Source organism: Colletes gigas, unplaced genomic scaffold, assembly GCF_013123115.1.
Source record: "Colletes gigas isolate AHSC1104 unplaced genomic scaffold, ASM1312311v1 Colletes_gigas_Sc00009, whole genome shotgun sequence".
Classification (NCBI taxonomy): domain Eukaryota; kingdom Metazoa; phylum Arthropoda; class Insecta; order Hymenoptera; family Colletidae; genus Colletes; species Colletes gigas.
This window is the reverse complement of record NW_025106638.1, coordinates 7,828,106-7,852,539: the sequence shown is the minus strand read 5'-3', so window position 1 is coordinate 7,852,539 and position 24,434 is coordinate 7,828,106. Positions and strand designations below refer to the sequence as shown.

Genomic DNA, 24,434 nt, shown 5'->3' with positions numbered 1-24,434 from the left:
AGATGAAATGGTAAAACGAAATTGGTTTTAATAATTCTTCACAGAAGTCTACCATTTCATATGCAACGACCATGTAGCTCTCGAAAGCTACATGTGCAAGATAGTTTATTAAAGCATCGTACTACAAATGTTACGTACATATAACGAAGTCATGAATTTTCAGCTCTGATAACCCAAGCAGCAACAGGAACGTCGAATTTCTTATCCAGCATGCAACCACAGCAACAACCGTCTCAAACGACAGAAACTCTTAAAAACGATCCGAGTCCGCCACCGGTAACAGCGTCTTCTCAAGTATCGTCGGTCATGATGTGGGCCACTCAGAGTTCGAGTTGCCAAAATTCACCGCCTGACGTGATGATGCCACCGCCAGCGTTGGTAGCGAATCCGCTTCTGAATCGTAGATCATCGTCGAACCTTCAATTGATATTGCCAGACAATTTGAAGACAGAAGTCCTGGATGAGAATAGCGAAAACAGTATGATTAGCGAAAACAGTATGCAAAGCATACCCACGCCCACCGCGAACGGTTCGAATGGAACAAGTCCGTTGCAGCAGCTCGTTACCGATACATCTAGGGAAACGTCGCAGACTAACATGATCAGATCGGTTCCCGTTGCAGCGAACAGCTCGCCTGTGCAGGAAACGGTTAATCTCCTCGAAGTTGTCGATATGATGCGGAATCAGCATTCCTTGACGATGGTGACGGCGCATCAAAATACATTCGGAGGTATGCACGAATCGTCTCAAGCCAAAGTTCTAAGTCCTCATCATATCAACAAAGACACTAACCCGATATTGCCGACAGAAGGCAGTCCTAACGGTAGTCTTCAGGGTGGCGGTGTCGTTGATCTCCGAATGAAACACCATCAATCGGAGTTTGGAACTCTGTCGAACTTTACCGCATCGCCTAACGGACAACCGTTACCCGCACAAAGTGGCCATAGCTTGGAGAAGTACCTAAACGATATCGAATCGAACGTTAAAGAGGTTGATAATCAGGAGAACGGCTACGTAGCCAACATACAGCAACGAGCGTCCATTATCGCCACGGGACGACAACCGCAACAGGGACAATCTTCCAACATGCTAGCCCCCGCCACTCCAGGCGTAAAGTTAGATACTCTCGTTAATTCCGCCGCGGAAACTCATCAGCTGGTGTCGTCGCTTCGTACCGTCAACCCTAACAGCAGTACTCTGATGACTCACGTGAACGCGGTCAGCGATCACGAAACAATCCCAAGTCCCCAACAGACTAGAACTAGCCCGCCAATTCCGGTAAAGACTATGCTACTCGAAGCCTTGATGCCGCCCCAAACCGTTCAGCCTATGGCGTCAAATGTAGCGCCGTCCGTTTCGCCTCCCGCGTCGGTGGTGCAGGAGCAGACCGCTGGTGACAATTTACTTACAAGCATCAACGCTGCCCTGATGCCGTCGATGCAGGAGCCACCAGCCACCGCAACCGGTACGTCAAACGCTACCGTCACTGTGTCAGCCCATAATCCATTACAAGTAACGAACGAGACTATGTCTACAACGGCTGATCACATTCCTCAAATTCAAGGTCTCATTCAGTCGGACGTTGTAGCGATGCAACAAGTCCAGCAAGTGGAACAAGTTGTAGCACAGGCACAGCAGCAAGTTGAACAGGTTGTTGCTCAGGCGCAGCAACAAGCTGTTCAAGCTGTCCAGCAAGCGCAACAACAAGTCGTTCAACACGTTGTGCAACATGCACAGGTTGTTCAACAGGCTGTACAACAGGTGCAGGCGGCACAACAAGTTCAGGCTGTGCCTGCAGTTCAGCAGGCTGTGCAGCAAGCCACCCAGGAAGCGGTACAACAAGCGGTGCAACAAGCGACCCAGGAAGTGGTGCAGCAGGTTCAAGCTGTTCAGCAAGCGGTACAGCAAGCGCAAGCAGCCCAAGCAATGCAACAGGCGGTACAGCAAGACATTGGTTCGATGTTGAGCCAACCGGCTGGTTTCGTTGCAGAGGCCAGCTCCGCCCTTGCGAGCGGAGCAGCGCAGGAACCGTCGCAGCAACGATTGACCACTGCTGCGGAACAGGCAATTAATAATGTAATTACTAATGCAACTCAAGATATTATTAACAATCGACCTATTACCACGACTACGGCGCACGCTATCATCGCGACGAAGAACATATTAAACAGCGTGGCCACTCAAAGTGCCCAATTAATGAACACTGCTATGGAAGGCATTTTGCCTAAATCTCCTTCTAGCCAGAACAACATTGTCGAACAAGTTACGAGTAAGTCACCGCCGGTTGCCTTGCCCGTAACACCTAATAGACAAAATGTGAATCCGCCTATAGCGAATACACCCAATAACGCGGGTGGAACGACAATTAGGAAGCAAGAGGACGGTATGCTGCCTCAGGAGCTTACGTCGATGTCGGAGCATGATCTTTTGAGCTACATAAATCCCAGCTGTTTCGATCAGAGCGGTTTTCTTATGTAGTGCCGCCGCATTCTTGTCGTTAAGAATAAAACTGTTCATTGTATTCGAGATGATCGGATATGAAACGTGTTTACTAATTCCAGCCAGTTGAGTACGAGAAGTGTATGCCGTTGGCTCGGTACGAATTCTATATCTGTGCCACATTGTCGTTTCAGACTTTGTATATGATAAAAATGAAAATTCACTTTTGTACGACGAAAATGGACGAAGTTTGCACCACCTTTCTAATGAATTGAAAACTATTATCATGTTAAGTAAGACGGGCGCACGAGAGCGCGACAATTAGGGTTTTCCTTTATTCTTCCTCTTTTTCTACGAGTTGTCGAATGTGATAATTCATTTTATTTATCTCTATCAATGCCTCTTGCGCATCCAGGTGCCTTTTCCCCTATTGTAAAGTATCTCGAATTGGTCTTTCTCTCGCAGTAAAGGAGCATCGTGAATACGAGATCGCGTGTGTATGTATCCTAATAATCGACAATGTGCTGACCCCACTCAACTCTAAGTGGTGCCACGGAATTGAGTGTAGCAAAAGTTACGTTTCGATGTATCTTAAAGTAGAATATTCTACGGTTCATTGATACATTCTTCTTTTTTGACTTGATTTCATTCTAACAAATGGATCATCTTGTTGTTTGACGTCGTTTCTATTATATTTCTAAGTATAATATATTTCGTATGTTGTTTAATAATTGAATCTTTTTGTTGATAATTAATACAAATAATAGAATATTATGTGATTGCGTTGATGATGTTATCGATAACTAATAGACAAATGTAAAACGACAGAGAGATTATATTATATGTCGGTACGAAGAATAATTAATATAGAAGTATATATCACTGAGATATATAATATATTTTACGTTTACCCAAAGAGAGAAGCAGATGATCGGACAAAGTGAGCTTATTAAAAATATAACGAAATCTATATTATATATTGTAACAAGTTACGTAAGGGTTCTCCCTTTTGTTCAGGATGAGGGGTGCTATGTACCGCGTGTACGAATACTCGCCAACATTATCTAGTAGAAAACAGATTTTATAATAAAATATTGAAACATTTATTGTCGTGCTATGTCTTCGTAGCAAAGTATATATATTTTATATCGAGCATCTGTTTACGTGTCACGCGTTTAAAAGGATCGTTAAAAATCAAAGCATGAATGCTACGTTAATGAAATAAACAGATCATTGTACTACGTCGTGTGTACTTCGTGAAATTGTTTGTAACATTTACTGTACACTGTACGCACATCTATAGCATTGTCAGGTTAAATATTCAAAACGAAAGTCATGAGCGTGTATTATCATTTTACTCCTGTAAGTTGAATAAATGTTTCACAGCATCGCTTTTTCAATAATTTTTTTAATCAACATGGGTATAGAGTTAGTATTAAACAATAATAAACTATAAAACAAAAAACTGTAGTTAACCTAATTTACATAACATTTACACTATTTTACAATTGTGATATCCAATAATTTTCTGTATTTAATTAGGTTATAAACTTTGCCATTTTCCTTTCTCGCCTTTTACTTTGCCTTCTTTCAATAATTTATAAAGATGGTGTTGTATATTGTAGGCTGCTGCTTCCCACATAATATTCGAAGTATCCTAAAAATATCAAAATTTATATTACTTATTCTGTATTTTTAACACACATTGCGAAGTAAGAAATGACTACTACCAAGTATATATGTTTTACGATATCCATTTCAGTCAGTGTATTGGTTTTTGAATTTTCCTTTAAAACTCCTAAAATATCATTTTCTCTTTTTAGCCTATGCTGAATATAAAAATTAATACTAGCTATTGCATCTTTTATTACTATCCCGTGACCAGGATAAATCACTTCTGGTTTCAGTGCTAACATTTTTTCCAGGGATTTCATGTAACTGTATAAGTCTTCGAAGATAGCAGTCCTTTCTCCAAGAATACAATCCCCGCTAAATAATGCTCTTTCATCTAATAGTAAAAGAGACGCATGATCGCTCGAATGTCCTGGAGTATATTCAACAGAAAGTTTAGCACCTTCTACTTCCACTATCTGTTTGTCTGTCAATGGTTGCCAGTTAGTCGACTTTTCCTCTTCGCTTGTGCCTTTATCTTCTATAGATCTGGGTAATTTCCATATTATACTAGTTCCTGTAGGATTCATCGACTTTACCAAATTATAAACAGAATTTGCTCCACCCAAATGGTCATGGTGCCAGTGTGTTATTATCAAGTGCTCTATTGTAGCTTTTTCTTCCTCTAATACATTACATAATACTTTAGTATATTCTTCTGCAGTTTTCTTTTCACCTGCATCAATCAGTATACGTCTACAACCGAAACACTTCTTTGCATTATTCCACATATTACTTCAATTCCATGAAAATAGAAAATTGACAATTGTTACCTGGTGCCTGTTCCAACAAGGTATGTATTTGTACCTTGCAATGTCATATGTCCTGGATTACATCCCAAGATACGTATTACCCTATTAGACAATCTTGAGATCAAAGGTAGATCTGTGAGAGGTTTCATATCTAAAATCTGATTCAATCCTTAAATAGTACTAAATTTGCTGTTTTTTTGCACTTAGTGTATACGTGAACACATTCAATTCAACTAGTAAAACATGTAATACTGTGCTAATACTCATCATCCTTTAGTAATAAGTATATCACAATTTTTTTCGTTATCTTTTACAACTCATTGTATCGCGTCTTAACCTTACAGTAACAGGCATGACTAAACATTGACACTTTGCAATAGATGGTAACATTTTCATCACGTGCTTACGACATATTCTTATCGTCTATTTCTAATGCTAAATACAACGTGATTTTCGTATTCAAATTACAAAGATACGCTAACTATGATTATAGTGAATAATGATTTGCCAAAACAACATGTAAAATTATCGTAGTATTAGATATGTTGTACTCGTTGACGCATTCGTGCAAATAGACGTCAGTGACGTGCTTGATTAGTCTGATCTAGTATTAAAAAGGGGTATCGTACGAAACCCTATTTTATTATTTCCGAAAATTATTTAGTGGTTTAAAAGAGCAATAAAGAGTATGATGTAAAATAAGGTATAAAATATATATGTACATATTTTTTATTTATAAAATAACTTTATCCATTGTAACAAAATAACAAATTTCAACAAAATACAATCATTATTACATAGTACATATATTATCTATACACACAAATTAATCATGAAATGTTACAGAATGTATATAGATTAGTGATCATTCGATATAACATGTATGTGTATAAATGTATACTTCATCCTTGATGGGTGTTAAGTCATCAGTGCATGTACTTACACTAATTCGCGTGCATCATCCTTCCACGAGAAGAAGGCACACGTGTTCATATCCCCACTCTTGCTGCAATCCGCTGATTGGCTGTCACCGATCCTCGTCATCGTTTTCGACCAATACCTGTGACTCAGCGGACTGCAACAGGAGTGGGGATGTAAACACGCTGTGCCTTCTTTCCGCGGAAGAAGGGTACGTGTATGTGATGTAGAAAAATTCAAAAATGTTATTAGTAAGTATGTATTTATTAATTGTTTGATGATTAATTCCAAACACGGCGGGCAGTTAATCAAATATGTAGGAAATGTGCAAAATATATTGTTTTAAAACATCTAAATGATAAAACAAATTTCTATCTCGATTCCATTTCCCTATCTAGTTTCTATAAGAATAACCATTTGCACAGCCGACTCTATATTTATAGTACTATGAGCTATAGTGATCGAAAGTCCGATTTTGCACTGGATAGACAGAGACGCATAAATGCTACATACTCTTTTTAACAAGTGCAAAATCACTCTCGCTCGCACTTATACTGTTTCTCGTTTAGCATGGCTTGTACTGGAGTCGATCGTGGGAATAGAATAAATTAAACTGATCAAATTACGTGATTCACCCTGTATAAATTGTTATAAATTGTAAGATAAAGTCAATATTACCTTTTGAAATTTCATTGAAATTTATTTTTGTGCATTTTGTTTCATCTATAATGAAAATCAAATTCATCAGTAAACAAGCAAATATATAGAAATGAGGTTCAGATTGTTAAAAGTTTGTATATATATCTTTAAAAGTATAAGTTACATATTATTTACACTATTCATAGTACAAAATTTGTATGTTGTCCATTATTGTAGATTAATATATTCCTCGAATGCAATCAAATTTAGAAAATTTGTTTTAGCATTCTGATACACTTCAATTTTCATTATGTCTCCATACTAAAATATAGTACATATATAAAGAAATATAAGATCATTAGATCGTGACATGAATTTTCATTGTAACATGTACAAAAGTTGCTCATCTATTATTCATTTTACTTAATAATATATTGAAAATCCAACAAAATATTATTACATATATATTTACTGAACATATCTGTGTAATTGAATATTCAGATCTTTATAAATGATCCAAAAAATAATTTATGTATAATTCCTATTTAGATTATGTGACAGAATATTGAGGAATGAAGTTTACACTCAGCTCATACAAATATAAGTAAATATACGAATTTTATATTATTAGTCTTACATTGTAACGCATTCAATGTATGTATAAGTGTGTGTGTGTGTGTGTGTGTGTGTGTGTGTGTGTGTGTGTGTGTGTGTGTGTGTGTGTGTGTGTGTGTGTGTGTGTGTGTGTGTGTGTGTCAGTCAACAACCTTTTGCAGATATCATTTGCAAAATATTGTCATTTTATTATGATAAATCAAAGGATAATATAAACTAATGCTGTTAGTTACAATGCTTACATTGACTATGTTTAATATTACATTTACGGGCATTTTTACATACTTTTTATACTGTTTAAAACAGTAATATTAATATAGCCAATGAAACTCATGTGGTGAGGTGTGTTATGTGTGTTGCGTATATGTATATACATCTTAATATATACGTATATTCTTCATTGAGTTACATGAGTAGCACTCTGTTCTATAAATTTCTAAGTACTTTAATAGTAACGAAATCTTTAAATATCTAATAAACAATTGGAAACTGGAACCATGCAGTAAGCATTGAACAATATCTTACATTTAATTAAACTAATATTTAGCTCTGTTCAGTTACTTTTATAGCCAAACCAATTTTACGATATTTAGGAATAATATTTCGCAGACGCACTACTCATTCGTAACCAAAATTAGATTAACCTAAGGAAACTGGAAACTATTATACTGTTTTGGTTTTATAAATTTAAGTTAAAAATAATTAAATACTCATTATAAATTTAAAAAATGTTTTATCCTCTTTCATCACTAACTTTGACAATGATAATTTTGACTAGTCTATTTTTACAGCAGCATATATCTTTCGAATAAAAGCATATGCTGCAAAGAAACCTATTGTGCCTGTTAATAACCAGAACGTTAGCACCATTAACGCCGTGTAACCAAAATATAATAACGTTGGGACAAGTTCTGATATTTCCAGGATTGTCATGAAATAAAATATGGAGTAGGCTAGGACGTATACAGCTGACCCTCCACTTACAATGAAACTTCTCCACCACCATCTGTAGTCCTAGTAACGTATAAACAACATCATGTATATACATATTTTATAAAAAGAATTTTAAATAATATAGTACTCACTTCTCCACATAACTGAAAGTAGACCATAACTATGGATATCTGAGAGCATGAAATGACAAGAATGCAAAAAACAAGAAATAGAAATCCAAAAAGGTAGTAGAACTGATTTTCCCATAATGCGGACAAAATGAAAAATAATTCTATGAATACAGCTCCAAAAGGAAGAATTCCGGCCATTAGTGTGCTGTAACAATTTTAATGGCACATTTTTATTTTTATACAACGAGAATTGTTCCGTATTAAAAAAAAATCCTGCACAGACTTTATAAACTTACCATAATACCGGATTCATATACCACAATTGATCAGGAACTTGTCTAGGAATTTGATTTGTTCTAACGGGATGCGTAAAAGGCTGTTTACGATATCCAAAGAAATATCCCAGATACACGAGAGGAAGTGATATTCCAAACCATAAACACAACAATGATAACATTGTTGTAAATGGAACTGCGCCAGAGCTATGCTTTCCCCATATAAAGAAATTTAAAAAGAAACAAGTAGTAAACACAATTCCAGGATAGAGTGTTGCAGTCTGCAATAAGTATAAAAATTGAGTACAATTTAATATTTTTTCAACAGTACGTCGACCTTTTATATTCTTACCAATAGTGCTGTCCTTCTCCATTTTCGACCGCGCATTGTTTTATAAAGTCGCGCAGAGAAATATCCAGCAATTAGACCAGAAAATACGTACAAAAATATTGCGCAGGTTCCAAGTGCACCTCTACTAGCAGGAGAAAGCATACCCAACATTGCAAAGACTAAAATATTTACGAAAAAATAATATAAAAATATCGACAATAGCGGAAATTCGTTGTATTAAGAAATATGGCCTTACATATTGTTATTAAAGTCATAAAAAATATCTGAATTCCACTGCCTATTACAGCAGCAAATAATCGAGGATTTGGTGGAGGTCGAAATACATCCCCATGAACTAGTTTCCAACCAGTTTCTTCAATTGTCTCGTCTAAGCCTGCTAAACTATCACTGTCACCAGCGTTATAACGTGCAATATCTCTTCTGAGAGTTCTAACCATGATCATTGTTAAAATTCCTATACAATTTTAATAAAGAAGAATATTGTCCATACAATTTCAAATAACAAGTAGAATTAAAAACAAGTAGAATATATTTACCAGAAAGGAAAAGAACTACAACAAGAGAATTGATGATTGAAAACCAATGAATTTCAACATCACTCATTCCTAGATATATGTCCCATCTGCTTGCCCAACTTACATCAGATTCCTTCCAATCCACAGAATATAAGAATAACAATTTAGTCCCTTTAGGATTGACAAATTGAGGATTCGCATGTGTAGGTAACGTACAAGTATTTCCATCGAATTTTAGCTGACTTATATCAACTGATCGAGCTTCTACTTCAAAACCAACCACTCTAAATTCATTTCTGAAAGTAAAGAAAACAGCTAGTCTGGTACATTATTCTACCTATGCATTAATGCGATCAATACTAACTCTCCGTATTTATGGTAGCTTAATTTTAGTTTAAGGTAATTATTGATGTAAAACTGATCATTTATGATGCCTCCCAAACGATATCCATGATATACAATTACATTGTTTGTATCTTTATGGACCTTTTTTGTTGCTGCTGGTAAATTGTCAATTAACCTATGAAAAAAATGAAACAAAATTTGTTACATAGATAAGTCAAACATGTTATAAGAAAATATGTTACATTATCAAAAAAAAAACGTATTAGAAATATTGTATAAAAATTGCCAGCTAGATAGGAAATTTACAAATTAAAGAATTGTAATATTTTCTTTTTTTCTGATAAAGTTAACATTTTTTAAGTTGTGTAATTTTTCTTGTAGGAATGCAGTCATTAAAATCTTAAATTTTCTTACAAATGCACGGTATAATCGTGTTGAATGCGTTCTATGACACGCTGTGACTCTTCTTCGTTCCATGTCATACTAGTGGATGATTCGTGACATAATAGTCTGCAAACTACATCTTCTGCCATTAGTACCTCGTATGGTGTATTTACAATTCTGTATAAATATAAGTCATATTAATATTTGTTAATATAGATAAGACAATTAACTAATCTTACCTATCGCCACGTAATACTTCTCCTAAATTTTCAGATTTATAAATAAGAGTTCCATTTTTTGGTCTGCAAAAGGGAACAGAATAATATTCGTAAGGTAACTGTGTATGGGTACTGGTCATTTTAACTGCTTTGACATCGATCTTTTGCCCCTTTTTAAACTCCACGGGAGCAACACCAGGCACATAGAAGCCATTTGTTTCAATTAATAAAGATATTATTACAAGCACAGCACTATTCCTTAACCTTCCCTGTTAACAAAAAATAATATAAGTAATATAATGTGTTATTATCAAATTAACAAATAATTTCAATAGCATCTACAGAATTACGACAAATACGTATTAATAAAATGATTTGTTTTTAAATATATAAAAATTTATAAACAATAAAATATGAACGTAAAATATGTATGATTATATAAAAAAATTAAACAAATTTTAATTATCTATCATAATTAGCAAGATCGATGTTCAAAATATTGTTATCGTAATTATAATAAACAGTGTCTTTAAGTTCTGTTAAGAACCGATACATTTGTTCTTTATGAATACATTCGTCGCGAACTTTGGAAAATATAACAACGAATATAAAACGCCACGTCAATTCACTAAAGGTATTAATGTCGTAAGATCGATCTTAACACTTTTTAAAAATGAATTATATGCAATAGCACCTACCATTCTACAATGTTATTTTCGTTAAAGGCGCGCCACGCCGTGCCTTTTATTTTATTCCTGATATTGCTCGCAAAGTTCCCACTCCGTTCACGTCAAAAATGAAATTTACTTCAACACGAAGTTTGCATCGAAACATTTGTCAGAAAAGTAATTCCATGAAATTCCCTACGAGATATGTGTCACGCTTACAATTTACATGCATACAGGTATACATATAACAGTGCATTGTTCGTTGTAAGCGCGATATCTGCTAGCATGCAATCTGTTAATTAAATTATGTTGAACAGAACAAAAATTCTCATACATAATAACGCATTTTTATGTTATAACATTCACAGCCAATGTAAGAAATATCGTAAAGAATGAAATACCTTTTCCGCGCACTGATAATTTCATTTATCCGCAGTTCGTTAATATGAGACTGTATTTCATTAATGTTTGTACAATAATTTGCATTCTGATTGCAACTTATGACTGATTTAACTTTAGAAAAGAATTTATCAATCGATTAGCATGCTGTTCGAAACATTAATTTACCATATATAAATCATTCGTTATCATATTTATTCTTGAAATTCCCGCAATTTTTTATTACCGTAATCGGAAAGGAAGTGAATCTTTTATAAATGTAAAGTATCGTTTAATTGTCAGTTTATCAATCGAAATAGCATGTTATAAATTAGGAACGTATTAAAATTATTATTTTTAGTTGTTCGGAAATTTATTTCTATTAAAACATAGAAACAGTTATACCATATAATAGTTAGTGTTTTGATCAGGCTTTTCCGAGCGAAAAAATATACCCCCGAAAAGGAAAATATCGTCCCACGTGGGGACTCGTTTAATTACAAGTTACGTTATTTAGATATGCGTCTGTTCGGTTAATTTTTATTTCAGAACAATGGTGCAGGTGAGTGGAAACTTTTAAGCATATTATATCGATAAATTTCCGTTGAGATTGTCTAAAGCAGTGCATTTTTCTATCGGGTCTATTGGGAATTTTTGATTGTTTTTTTTTTTTCCGCTGTCATCCATTAGTAAATAGGAAAGATGGCAGCAGATTATTGCGCTTTTTTCCCGTACATCCGCGAATCCGACATTTTTCTTAAAATTAAGCCTTTCCGCAAATTTTCACGCGAAAGTCATTCAAAAACATTGGATACGGTTCAGTTTTACGAACAGAATTTATCGCGTACTTCAATTTTTAAAATGAAATACGGTTAATGTTGAGCCAAATAGAATACATAATAATTTTTACGTGCCGGACTTGTGTCAAATACGGTATAAGACGACATAGAAATATTAAGGGATTCTGTTAAACGTTACTGTGGTTAATGACGATACGAAGTAAAAATTTGAATGTTTCATCAATGGAGAATATATTGTTAATTACTTATTTATAAATATTCCGTTTTTATTTTGTTTGAAATATGACGAAAATGAGGGTACATAACTTTCTTTTTTACTATAAATACATGTGTTGTAAGTGTTATGTAAAATGTTGTAATTATTTTTCAAACGAAAAAATTATGTTTTTGCAGGCAATCGATGAGATGGAGCAAAGGGATCTCCCGCAAGCATTCCGCCTGCTTGGGGAGATGAATGCCAATGTCTTACAAGTAAATCAACTTGTAGATAATATGTTGATTCGTGTAAAAAATGGGGAAATTTCTACAGACAATGGTCTTAGTTTCCTAGAAATGAAATATCATATGTTAATTTCTTATCTGATTAATTTGACTTATGTAGTTTTAAGAAAATGTTCAGGAGAACGTATAGAGGGAGATCCATCGATTGATCGTTTAATTGAAATCAGGACTGTCCTAGAGAAAATCCGACCAATAGATCACAAACTTAAATATCAAATAGATAAGCTCGTTAAGACTGCTGTAACTGGTACTACTAACAATGACGACCCAAGTAATTTTAAAGCAAATCCCGATGCACTGATTGCCAAGATTGATAGTATCGATGAAGAATCGGACAGCGATCAGGATGGCGAAGTAGATGGTTTTAAATCGACACAATCGAGGAAGTCCAATATTTATGTACCACCAAAACTTGCCGCAGTACACTATGGTTAGTACATTGTATACAAGTATAGTAACAATATACAATTTTATGATATAGCAAAGTGTAAAGCTTAACTTTTATTATTGTAGATGGAGATGAGACAGTCGCAGAAAAGGTTCGTAAAGCTGGTGAAAGAGCTCGTAGACGTGCAGTGTCGGGTGCTGTTTTGAGGGAATTAAAGGAAGAATATTTAGATGCACCTATCGAAGACACGCATGGTCTAAGCGAGAAACAAGTCAGCCTCGGCCGTGAGAATAAACGAAAGATAGAATACGAGGAAACTTACATGACTCGTTTGCCAGTCACTAAACAAGAAAAACACAGACGCCGTCAAATGACAACTCTTGGTACACTTGGAGAAGAAATAACATCTTTTGGGGAATCATCTACTGTGTCTGATAAAAAAAGAAAAACTCAGAAAAAAGGCAAAGCTAAAAAAAGTAAGTCAATTCGTTTTGTTAAATTTTTGTTTTCTACTAACAATTAATGTTCATTAAATAATTTCATCTGGTTTTTGTAGGTTTCAAGAAAAAACGGCATCACTAAATCAACTTTACAATAATTTAAAAAGCTGAATTTCGTACAGCATTAATAATTAAGGTAAAACGCAAAAAATTTACTTCAATTCTTCTTGACAAAAGCAGATGCCATTAATACTCGTTAATAAGTTAAGCTAAATAACTCATAACATCTAGTAATAAAAAAAACAACCGTCGACGGTAAAGTAAAATAGCACGATGGTAATTTATTACTGCATAAGACATACTAATGGTCGTGTAATTGATAATTATAGTTAATAATGATTTTAACCTTTAATTGTTGTCTGAAATCAATTTTTATCTATGGAGTTGAAATATTCCATGAAACGCAAGAAATAATATTCCGAGATGTGAAGAATAATGTCAAGGTACATACGAGCTTAACTTATAATTAAAAAAATTACGTGTAACCGTGACACAATTAATCAAATAATGGATTTCGGCTCCAAGATCTAAAATTGTAAATTAAACGTAAAAGTTGAAAGCAGAAGATTTTTCTGCTTTATTTTGAGATATTCTCCAGCTATAGGAAAAAAAAAAAAACTGGTAACATAGCAGGAGGGATGATATTGAATTAATTGTTACAGAAGCGTAAAAATCACAAGACATTCAGTGCAAGCATTAGAAAATTCAACTTTAATAAAGGAAAATGTCTCTAGAAATTGCAAATATTCTGCAACTTCTAAGAATAATGTTCATCATGCGATATCGCATGTCTTAGGATTTTCTCGCTATTTTAGAGTAGTGAAGTAGTTACTAGTTTTACTATTATATGTATATTTCGTTTGTGTTTTTCCCCTGGTGAACTGTTGAGGCTATTATATCTCGATGTGAGTCATATTTTATGTTAAGTTTCTTTGTTTACAATGTGTCCGTGCATTGTATTTGTTGTTTTAACTTTAAAATTGATTTGGTTAAGTCGTTAAACTTATATTAATGGTAATATAAGGATAACACGAATGTGTCAAAATTCAAAATTGATGTCGTCAATTTCTCGAGTACTGTTTAAGTTTACTGTGTTTAGTTTCTTAGGGAGGGGGTATGTGTGATATTGGAATAAAAACTAATATACGAAGACTAGAGCGAAAATCACTTCTGCAATAGAATAAAGTGGTTGTACAATCAAATTGCAGGAAGTATCCGTCTCTTGCGCTTAAATAGGTTCCATTTTTTAAATATTAGATATAACTATTGGGTATCTTTTTAAACCCAAAAGTAATGTTTCCTTTTAAAATAAAGGAAAGGGTAATGTTATATGCATTTAATACAGATCGTATATGGATATCTATATCCATTGCTCGTTCCTGCAGAAGTGATCCGCATTACCTTCAAAAGTACTAATTCGCTATATGCTAACCAAGGGCTCAACCATCCATAGATGTTATATTTTTTACAAAAGTGTTCATAGATTGAGCCAACTTGGTAATGCATGATGTTACATGTGCCCTCTCTTTTTCAATCTGTGAAGACGATTAAAATGTGATAAATTATTCATGAAATAATAGTTAAAGAAACTAACAAAATAGCACAATTGCTGGGCATTATTTACAAGTGCTAGTAAGCCTAATGTCAGCAGCCTTGTCGTATTTGGTAATGAAGTTGGAATACTGAATAGCGGGAAGATTTTGACGCAAATAATGTCAAGGCATTCTTACAAAGTCTCATGCTCGTTTTACGTATGGCATGTACAAAATGACCGATGCAAAAGTCACAGTAGATTTCAAAATTTGCCCGACATTTAGTTTTCTCATACTTTATACATAGATGATAATTTTTGAAACACACTTACAACTGAAATAACTGTAAGTCCAAAATACCGATTTGTGTGAGTGCGTGTGTGTGTATATTTATATATACATATATACATAGAACATATTCCTTCGTTTATACATTCAGAACTGTTTATAAATATTGATAAAAGAATATCGTGTTGTTTACAACAAATAAGATTATTACTGAGAATATGATCTGAAAATATTTACATACTTACGATTGCATCTGTTTATTCAGTACAAAGTTTCCTAACATGCTTTGCATATTTTGGACTTATAGTGAAAGTGTATGGGTGTGAAAAATGTTCATATGATACACATATCCGCACACAACATATAGCAGCAAAGTAATAGGATTACATTGAATACACTACCTCAAATCAATAGAAATATGGATTTACAGTAATAGAACTGCATCAGTTACGTTTACATTGTTGTGTCATCATTTATTTATATATTTACTGATACCACCATTCTGTTGCGAGATATAATGGAATATATTATGCCTTATGGAGAGAAGTGTCTAGGATTTGTTATCTTTGAACCTGCTTAGCAGGTGCGAATCTTTTAATGATGTACAAAGAAAGCACAAAGTATGTAAACGTCACTGTGGGCAGTGAGTTTAAAGTAGTCCTTCAAATCCAACAACGCTGCCGAATACCAAACTAAAAAAAAATAACAAGATATCTTTGCAGCAAAAACGAGATAAGGATGATTTATTGACTACATTTATAGTCTGAAGAATGTAATGTTTCATTTATTGGTGAAATTTCTATAATTTATGTACTATGACAATTCAATGTGTGTGAACGAGCGATAGAGAAAGATGGAAAAATGAGAAAAGGAGAGAGAGTTTACCTGTATATTACAAATGGTTATTATGGACGAATTATTATTATTATTATTATTATTATTATTATGAATTACTATTATTATTATAATTATTATTACATTATGATCATCATCATTGTCATTGTCATCATCATCCGTCATTCATCATCCATCATTATCATCACCATCATCATGTAGAATGCTTCTTACTGACTGAATAAAATGTTTTCAATGTCAATAATTGAGTTATACAAACAATTTACCCCCAACCCCCATTGCTGTTTGAAAATCATAGTTTTGAATGTTAAGAGTGGTACATGGTATTCTGTGTCGGTTGATCCATTTGCTAGTGATTTTTAAGCGTCATGTTGGTATTATTGTATTAAATTTAAGATACTCGAGTATACCTTCGCAACGTATGTCAACGACACATCTCACCGATTTCTTTCGGACTGTCTGCCTGTCGTTGATCCGTGGCACGGCCGACGTGGTGGTAAGTCACTTCCAACGATAAAAATTCAAGTAAAAAAATAATACTTGTTGATCGTAGCGATACATTTAAAACCAGGTGTCGAGTATTTCCTTGACATGACATATATCTTTTACCTCTCATAATTTTGGATTTCGTGTCAATGCTAGATGTGTCAATCATTTAGTATTGCGTGATTTATACGTAAGGCAGTTTGTTTATTTCATATACATCGTTTTTTTTGCAAAACATTCAAATTTAATTCATCATAATTTTTCTGTCCATTCCCTTCCTTCACATCTTTCGGTCTTCTTTTCCGCCCTTCCTTTCCCCACTCTTGTTTTCTCCTTTCTTTTGCTTACCATCTTTCTTTGTTCGTTGTACATTTTCCCTCTTCTTCCAACGTTCCCTGCAAGATGTCGAAAATGCCAGCGGCGCTCACATGGGTACCGTATAAATTATTTTTATCGCTACGTAGACTACGGTAAAATAGCTTGCTGTTGTAAAGACCGTACGTTTGACACCATTCCCGACAGGTGTTACGAACATTTTTGAAATTTATACTGCTACATTAGATTTTCAGTTTCTTTTCGTTTGTTATCGGTTATTATTTTCTTCATAACCACCCACCTTTCCGTGGTTATTTTTAAATCACCCGCGGCGCAGAACTACACGTTGAAAGTTTAGGAGAATACTCTGTTCAAAGTGTTTGAAGAATTTTATAACCTAAAGAAAAGGAATTTATTTAGATTAATAAATATGAACTGTTCCTTTATAATTTCGTTTCCGTATTTAATCTCACTTAATATTGATCCCACAAATAATTATCACGTCTGTTTCATTGTTAAGTATTAAATATTATTAAAACTTTTTTGTAATATTTAAAGAGAAATTGATCGAATAAAATTGTTAACATTGTATTATTACTTTTTTTAAGATTGCAAACAATGGCTGCAACGCAACTAAGCAGGGCTCGAACAATCAAGAAAGTCGAAAAACCTCGGCCACTTAAACTCAATCAACGCCACTCGATCGTCGATGGGCGGATGACGACTGGTAGTTTTTAATTTATGTATTTTAAATCTAAAATGCAAATATGTACCATGATTCGGACTAAACTTTGTTTGTTTGACAGTGGAGGACATAGTGTCCTTAATCGACAACGTTGCAATGCAACTAACCAATGGCTTCCATGACCGAACGCTGCAAATGAATGTGGTTACAATGTGTAATCATTTAAAACTTTTTGCCCATCAATTAGAAGCTATTTATAAAGGTACAGACTTTTAATATTATACTTGAAATAGTTGATTCTATGATAAAACTCTAGGTTAATCAAAGTATTAACAATGTAGATTTTATTCTCAATAATGTTAATTTTACGTATAGATCAGTTGGATAGAGCTTTTGTGGCGATCAGAAATGGAAGTCAGGACGAAAAACTAGATCTGACGACTAGGGTTCACCTGCTGGAACTTATAGAGTTAAGAGCTAAGCAGTGGCGTCACAATGATTCTATGGATGTGTATTACACACAGAAGTTATCACATTTGGATAATGTATGTCAAGTTTTTTCTATTATATATATGTATATATCAAGGATTTCATGAAAAAGTTAAAAATGACATTAACAGGCAGAAGTGATTCCTGACACACCTACGAGTGCATTGTCATCTCCTTTGGCGGCAATGAATTCACCCACTGTGGCACCAATTTTAGGACCTGGTGAAGTGATAAAAAATAGTGGGAAATTTGTTAAACCTACACGTATTCCTGGGAAAAACTACTGCAAAGATGAAGTTGTTATACGTAACAGTGATTCTGGAAAAGGTAAAGGAAATTTTACAAGCTTTATATATTCGGTTAATAATATTTATATTATAGCAGAAAAATACGTGTAAAGCTTTGTAAAATGTAGAATACGGCCGATTTTAATTTTTAATTTATCATGTGCTATTGTTTTGGATTTGTTCTTCAATATGTTTTGTATCATGTTTATTTTATACATCGTTTTTCACACGTATTGTAAGTAGTAAGTATTATGTTTCTATTTTTAAATTATTTGCACAAAAATACAGTGATGGGAATAAAAGGGCGGCGGGTTCACATGATCGAAGAGCTCAGCCAGACAATCATCTCCTTCCAGCGAGGTAAACAAATAATTTGCAGATGGCTTGATAGCATCATGCTCATGCATTACAAAAATAACTAATTGTATATTTTTTTTAACGTCTATTATCTTAAATGTTTTTATTACAACAACAATTTTTAACGAGGCAATTGAAACTGGAATTTCTGTTTCTGTAATTATATAATTTTTAAATTATTTATCGCACATGATGAAGTAAATATTTTGTTTACAATATCACAGAAGAAGGTATGAGTCTAGGTATTGTATTGGGTGGAATTAAATATTATTCCCAGTTATATTTATAATACAGTATCTACAAGACACAAGAGATTCATATTTTAATATCAGTTTATGACACTTTTCTGAAAAAAAGTATTTGTTTAATTTCATAAGTATAACTTGTGTTTTAACCTGTGCTTACTTTTATTTGCATGAAATATTTTAATTTTTTTTATGTTACCTTTTAATTAATCGGTGAAAGAGTTGTAATACATAAATGATTGAAAATGTGCTGTAAGAGCTTTTGAAGTTTGATTGCTCACATAATTTTTTTTTATCGTTCATTTGTTTTTATTACTATTATTATTATTATGTGAGTATCATTAGTATGATAAGTGATATGCATTGTGTTTGCATCTTACTAAGTCACATTTATGTAAGTATAAAGTGTTATGAGCAGCATTTTATGTATTTAATACAATTGACTTTATCGCTTATAATTGCTTATAGTACCAAATGCACTTGAAGATTACGTTACCTTCCTTTCACAGGAAAACTCGTATACAATTAATATTAATCTACTTATTATTGTTTTAATTCACAAATAATTGTCTCAAAGTGTCTGCAGGAAGCCGCGTATTTAATACATTTCTATTGAGATGTAATCTCACACTTATACACCATATATTAACCATAACGCAGATGATTATTTCTGAAATAAATTAATTTTGATTTTAACAAGTGTTTGGCATCTTATTAATATCATAAATTATATTAGCTCAATATTGTTCTTTTTCACAGTAAACCCTGGAGCCAAAGAACGACTTGTCCAAATCACGGGTACTTCCGAGGACAAGATACAGTAAGTACAATTTCGTTTTCATTCAAATTTATTAAACTTTCGAAATCTATAATAACGTTAAGTTATATAAGATATATAACTTATTTCTGAAATATTATGGTAATAGTTATGCGAAGGACTTGATAAAAGATACGATTCAACGAAATGCATCGCCGGTGAGATTGGAGCAAGGTGGAGGAGAAAAAGGAGCTATGGGTGGTTCTAGTTCTTCGTTAAATAGTAGTGCATCAGATGAAAGTAATCGATTGCAACATCAACAACAAAACTCTCGTGTACGTTCACTCCTCCACAGCTTCTCCACCAACGACGCCAGTATAGGCGAATATAAATATACAGTTACAGTTGGTAATCAATCTCTAAAGATCACAGGATGCAATCTAGATCTTGTCAGGGTAATAATTCTTGTATTTTAAAGAATATGTATTTATAAATCATTGTTTAATGTACGTATATTAACATGTGTTAAATGGTATGTATCTTAGACTGCAAAGTTAGTCTTAGACGAGTATTTCTTGGGAGATACTGAGAATTTCACAAGCGGTATAGAATACTTCAATTTTGAAGAAGAATCTCCTTATTCGGTCTCGTCTTGTAACACACAAAAAACATCGTTAACCCCAAGTAATACCAATGAAATAGGCCGAGAACTAAATATGGATAGTGCTGCAACGTCAGAAAGTGAAGAGACATATAAACCTCGTATAATTTCCGAAATAAATCCTTCGACTCAGGAAGGTAATTGTTTCAAATGATTACTGTTGCTTGAGCGATTTAATTACCGTGAATAATTATTTATTAGGCATCTATCTAGTTCCAGAAGTCAGAGAACTCACGTACGAGTTTTTGTTGTTGTGTTCAACAGGCCCATATGCCAAGCGGCCGCCCGCGGATTGGGCTCGTATTCAAAAGGAGTGCCCCAACATTGTTCGCAAGGTATATCAATGTGATACCAATGCTAATCACCTGAAGTGCAACAATGTTACTAATTTTTCTTACAAAATGACACGCGTTTAATCCCTCGAAATTAACGGTATTTGCACTATAGTTAACTATATTTTAAAGTTACGTTTGTCTTCTATACTGAGATGTGTTAATACTAAAATAACTGTTACATTTTTGTCTGTTATCTTGACGATACTCATATAAGAATATTAATTATTATAATAGTACTGAAAAGGATATTAACATGATAGAATCAAACAAGTTTCTTTCATTAATTTCAAATAATTAAGATCATGGAATAATTATTTGACAATTTACTATTTCTATTGATCAGGCCAAATTCTGTTTTAAACTTATATTTCCATTTCTCTGTAAATGCGAGATTATGAAATTGGCAATTCCAAATGACATGTTCATAAAAGTATGCACTAACAGATTCCTGTGCATGACGTATGTCTATGTGATCAGTTCAAATAATTTTGATGCACGTAGCACCTTCTAAGTCATCTGTAATCGTATGAACAGAGTTATTTGAACCAAATGTACTTAAACCAAAGATTATGTCACTATCATGAATGACGTGATATTTCATATTACGAAGAAAACTCTTATGTTGACAGTATTATATAGAGAATTTGAATGTAAGATTTTTTTTTATATATATATATATATAATAATTTTACAAATATGGTAACATAATTTGCATCAGGATTATACTAATAACGATATTAATGAATGCTTATACTAATATGTATGTATAAGTTATACATTGTATTAATATATATTAGTAGTCTACATTGTATTAGTACAATACGTCTGATTCATTATAGTTGCGATATAGTTTTGCATTACATAGTATCATTTAATAGGATACACGGAATTGTTTTACTTATGTTTTTATGTTTTACGTTATTGAAAAGATATAGATCTAAATATTTTCGTTTATTAAATAAAAGCATATTTAACAACATAACTGAAAAGTGAAAATATGTTATATTTGTTATAAGAAATATGATCTTTACTTTGTTCTTATACAATTATATTTTTCGTTTTTATATTCCATAAGTATCATAGTTTCTATAGTTGTACAATTTCCTATTAAATGAATTTAAAAAGGTATTATCGCAATTTTTATTTTTACTATCGTTATTATCGTCGTCGTTATTGTTGTTTTTGTTATTATTAGTATTATTAGCATTAGCGTTAGTATTAGTACTAGTGTTAAGCATCATGTGAAAAAAAAAAGTATTAAATTTTATACATTATCTGAGAGATTAAAAATGATTTAATGTGTGAATATTATTGTATAACTTTATGAGATTTCAAAGATAATAAAGCATTTTTACTTCTTGTATTTTCAAGATCGTATAACACAAATATTGTAATAAAACTATGACAAATTCTTCTTTTTTATTTAAAAATTAAATTGAGAACGTTTGTATAAATACGACAGGAAGGCATGCACGTATATAAACTATTTAACACTCGCTTTACGAATTTAAAGCATGCTGCTTGTAACAACGTACCGAGGTAAAGTAGACATTAAAGTATTTCTTACTATATACGTAGTACTACATTATCGTCAATAATGTACATTAACAACAATTCCTTTTTGTCACAGGCACCGATTCGCTGGTTCGAACCGGGAGCATATAAAGCTAAGGTAGCAGCTGCTGGTCTTATTACAGTATTGCCGGTCGGAGAAGGAGAAACTGATCCGGAATGAAGTCGAGAAAGTAACGTTTTCGATCGTCGAGAAATCGTATGTATTAATAGTAATCTTTACATCGATCTTTTATGTCGATGTATTGTGATAAATTTTCAAAAAAAAAATTTCAGTATATTGTTTGTTCATAAATGAACATGATATACACAAGCTCTTACAGAAATACATATACGCCCGCGCGCGTGCATGCACTACATACGTATATATATACAATTATATATATATGTATAACGTTCCGTAAGACAGATAATATGTATTGCTCAATTCAATTATAGCAATACAAAATATGTAATATAAATGTCGAGATAAACGATAATATTTATAAATTTGTGCGTGTTTAAATCGTAAGTTTTCTCTAAAGAATTGTAATATTTTTTTTTAAGCATTTTGTGCTGTTAAAAATTCGTGAGGTTTCGTTGTACGCTGCTACTTAATTTCTATTTAATCAAATGCGTGAACTGCAGCAAATATTTTTATCGTATACATGATTTCTGGCATATCAAACATACGTACCGTTTTACGTATTATAGGAAATTAATTTTTGAATTTCACTCTTATTATTGGAATATTCGCAAATACGTTTAAACACTTGTGACGGACAGTAAGGCAGTTTTAATGATGCTTAGCATGATAGATTAATTTGCAGTACTCGTGAAAGTTCAACTTATGGAAATTATCTATGAATTATGTTCAGCATTTTTATTAATAATTTTCAATGTAAGCTAAACAGCTTAAGTGTAGAAGTTGAATAAGAAGAGAAAAATAATTCTAATTCAGGAAAAATTTTTACGATAATTATACTAACAAATTGTTTCTATAATTAAAGAGAAACTGATTTTAGAGTCTAATTTGAATAAGTTTTTGAGAAATGTATCTTTCCACGTGTAACACTTCTCTTATTACACGTAACAGACATAACAAAGTAATGGAACGGACAGTGATTTAGCATAGTCTAGTCTACCTATTTAAAGTAGGAACTACCATTTTGGTAATTACTCTGCTGTGACATAATAACCAAAAAAAAAGGTTTCATTTAATCTCAAGATTTTATATTTTATACACTAAAATGGTGATGCTTATGTGCAGTATGTAATATTAATTGTATGGACAGATTTTTTTTTTTACACAATGTGTAGCATTCATTTTTAATGTTGCACATGTATTAAAGAAAACTTGTCTAGTAATATTATTGATCCATGGTTGTAGTTTTGTCAGTTTTTTTATCAGACACAAAATTTTATGAAAAGAAAGTATTTTTGTATTCCACCACTATGTCTGTTTTTAATTAAGCTTCTAATATTTATTAAAAATGTTTCGTTAGCCAGAACATAATAACTTGCACATATATTTTTATTCTTTCGTAATTATATTTTGTTATAATTTTCCTTTTGTCGTATTATTTAAATTTCTTATTTTTTTTTAACCTTTTAAAGGTTGCGTTCACATGTTTTTCATTGTTTTCTGGCTTGAAACATTTCTCGAAAGAAAAATATATTATTTATTTAATTTGAAACTAAATCGTACTGCACGGATATGGGACGTTATGTTTGTAAGTTTTTACATCGTTTAATATTTATTACAAATTTACACGAATATCTGAATTAAATTATTAGTAATTTATTTCTACTATCACTAACTGCAGTAATATGTTATATTATTGTACTTTGCTCTTTAGTAATAAATCGATAAAAATAAGAACATCATTCAATTATGTTTTTTTCACCCTACAGTACAACGAGTTTCAAGTTTATTATCAGTGGCTAGAACTGCTACTTGTAAATCATTCGATCACGTTCGTTTCCAATCGCGGTGATTTTTCGTGATTGCTGGTAGAAAGCACAACTGTTTTTTGAACTTACAGCGGTCTCGGTCGTGGTGTAAAATACTACAGCATTCAGTGTTCTTAAGAAATTTCAGTTGTAGATTTTAAATCATAGACGAGGTATACAAGTATGTATTGTGCGTCCGCGAGAAGTTGGCTAGCA

The 24,434-nt window shown here is 32.9% G+C and overlaps 5 protein-coding genes across 14 annotated transcripts in view; 3 read left to right on the top strand and 2 right to left on the bottom strand.

Moving 5' to 3' along the window:
* LOC122397251 (nuclear factor of activated T-cells 5) overlaps positions 1–3,834 on the top strand; it is a 103,293-nt gene extending 99,459 nt beyond the window's left edge. For 3 of the 4 annotated variants that reach the window (XM_043396297.1, XM_043396296.1, XM_043396298.1), the window contains exon 6: positions 164–3,834. In XM_043396297.1, coding sequence (XP_043252232.1) covers positions 164–2,478 — 2,315 coding nt within the window. In that variant the 3' untranslated portion in view covers positions 2,479–3,834. The remainder of the gene's footprint in view (positions 1–163) is intronic. The other variant, XM_043396299.1, reaches the window with a different exon arrangement.
* Positions 3,835–3,944: 110 nt separating this feature from the next.
* Positions 3,945–5,347, bottom strand: LOC122397252 (endoribonuclease LACTB2). 2 transcript variants are annotated; one of them, XM_043396302.1, is made up of 4 exons: positions 4,884–5,347; positions 4,514–4,806; positions 4,170–4,447; positions 3,945–4,096 (listed from the first exon to the last, which is right to left on the bottom strand). In XM_043396302.1, the coding sequence occupies exons 1-4, from the start codon at positions 5,009–5,011 to the stop codon at positions 3,983–3,985; spliced, it is 813 nt and encodes a 270-aa protein (XP_043252237.1). In that variant the 5' UTR covers positions 5,012–5,347; the 3' UTR covers positions 3,945–3,982. The 2 variants fall into 2 exon arrangements, with proteins under 2 accessions (XP_043252237.1, XP_043252236.1); XM_043396301.1 differs by having other exon boundaries at positions 4,170–4,806; positions 4,884–5,343.
* Positions 5,348–6,657: 1,310 nt separating this feature from the next.
* On the bottom strand, positions 6,658–11,019 carry LOC122397193 (transmembrane 9 superfamily member 4). The gene is made up of 10 exons (XM_043396175.1): positions 10,886–11,019; positions 10,209–10,456; positions 10,000–10,146; positions 9,605–9,760; positions 9,262–9,536; positions 8,961–9,179; positions 8,726–8,883; positions 8,395–8,654; positions 8,120–8,303; positions 6,658–8,048 (listed from the first exon to the last, which is right to left on the bottom strand). The coding sequence occupies exons 1-10, from the start codon at positions 10,886–10,888 to the stop codon at positions 7,809–7,811; spliced, it is 1,890 nt and encodes a 629-aa protein (XP_043252110.1). The 5' UTR covers positions 10,889–11,019; the 3' UTR covers positions 6,658–7,808.
* A 672-nt stretch (positions 11,020–11,691) lies between these two features.
* LOC122397152 (neuroguidin) lies at positions 11,692–16,203 on the top strand. 2 transcript variants are annotated; one of them, XM_043396088.1, is made up of 4 exons: positions 11,692–11,795; positions 12,427–12,964; positions 13,048–13,398; positions 13,479–16,202. In XM_043396088.1, the coding sequence occupies exons 1-4, from the start codon at positions 11,787–11,789 to the stop codon at positions 13,502–13,504; spliced, it is 924 nt and encodes a 307-aa protein (XP_043252023.1). In that variant the 5' UTR covers positions 11,692–11,786; the 3' UTR covers positions 13,505–16,202. The 2 variants fall into 2 exon arrangements, with proteins under 2 accessions (XP_043252023.1, XP_043252022.1); XM_043396087.1 differs by lacking the exon at positions 11,692–11,795 and adding an exon at positions 12,026–12,330 and having other exon boundaries at positions 13,479–16,203.
* A 293-nt stretch (positions 16,204–16,496) lies between these two features.
* Positions 16,497–23,786, top strand: LOC122397111 (eukaryotic translation initiation factor 4E-binding protein Mextli). Of its 5 annotated transcripts, none has more exons than XM_043395997.1 (11): positions 16,497–16,593; positions 17,507–17,625; positions 17,705–17,845; positions 17,959–18,128; positions 18,204–18,399; positions 18,648–18,719; positions 19,721–19,781; positions 19,888–20,173; positions 20,264–20,516; positions 20,593–20,714; positions 22,345–23,786. In XM_043395997.1, exons 2-11 carry the CDS (start codon positions 17,517–17,519, stop codon positions 22,447–22,449), a joined length of 1,515 nt encoding a protein of 504 aa, XP_043251932.1. In that variant the 5' UTR covers positions 16,497–16,593; positions 17,507–17,516; the 3' UTR covers positions 22,450–23,786. The 5 variants fall into 5 exon arrangements, with proteins under 5 accessions (XP_043251932.1, XP_043251927.1, XP_043251933.1 ...); XM_043395992.1 differs by having other exon boundaries at positions 20,581–20,714; XM_043395996.1 differs by lacking the exon at positions 16,497–16,593 and adding an exon at positions 16,923–17,015 and having other exon boundaries at positions 20,581–20,714.
* The last annotated feature ends 648 nt before the right edge of the window (positions 23,787–24,434 follow it).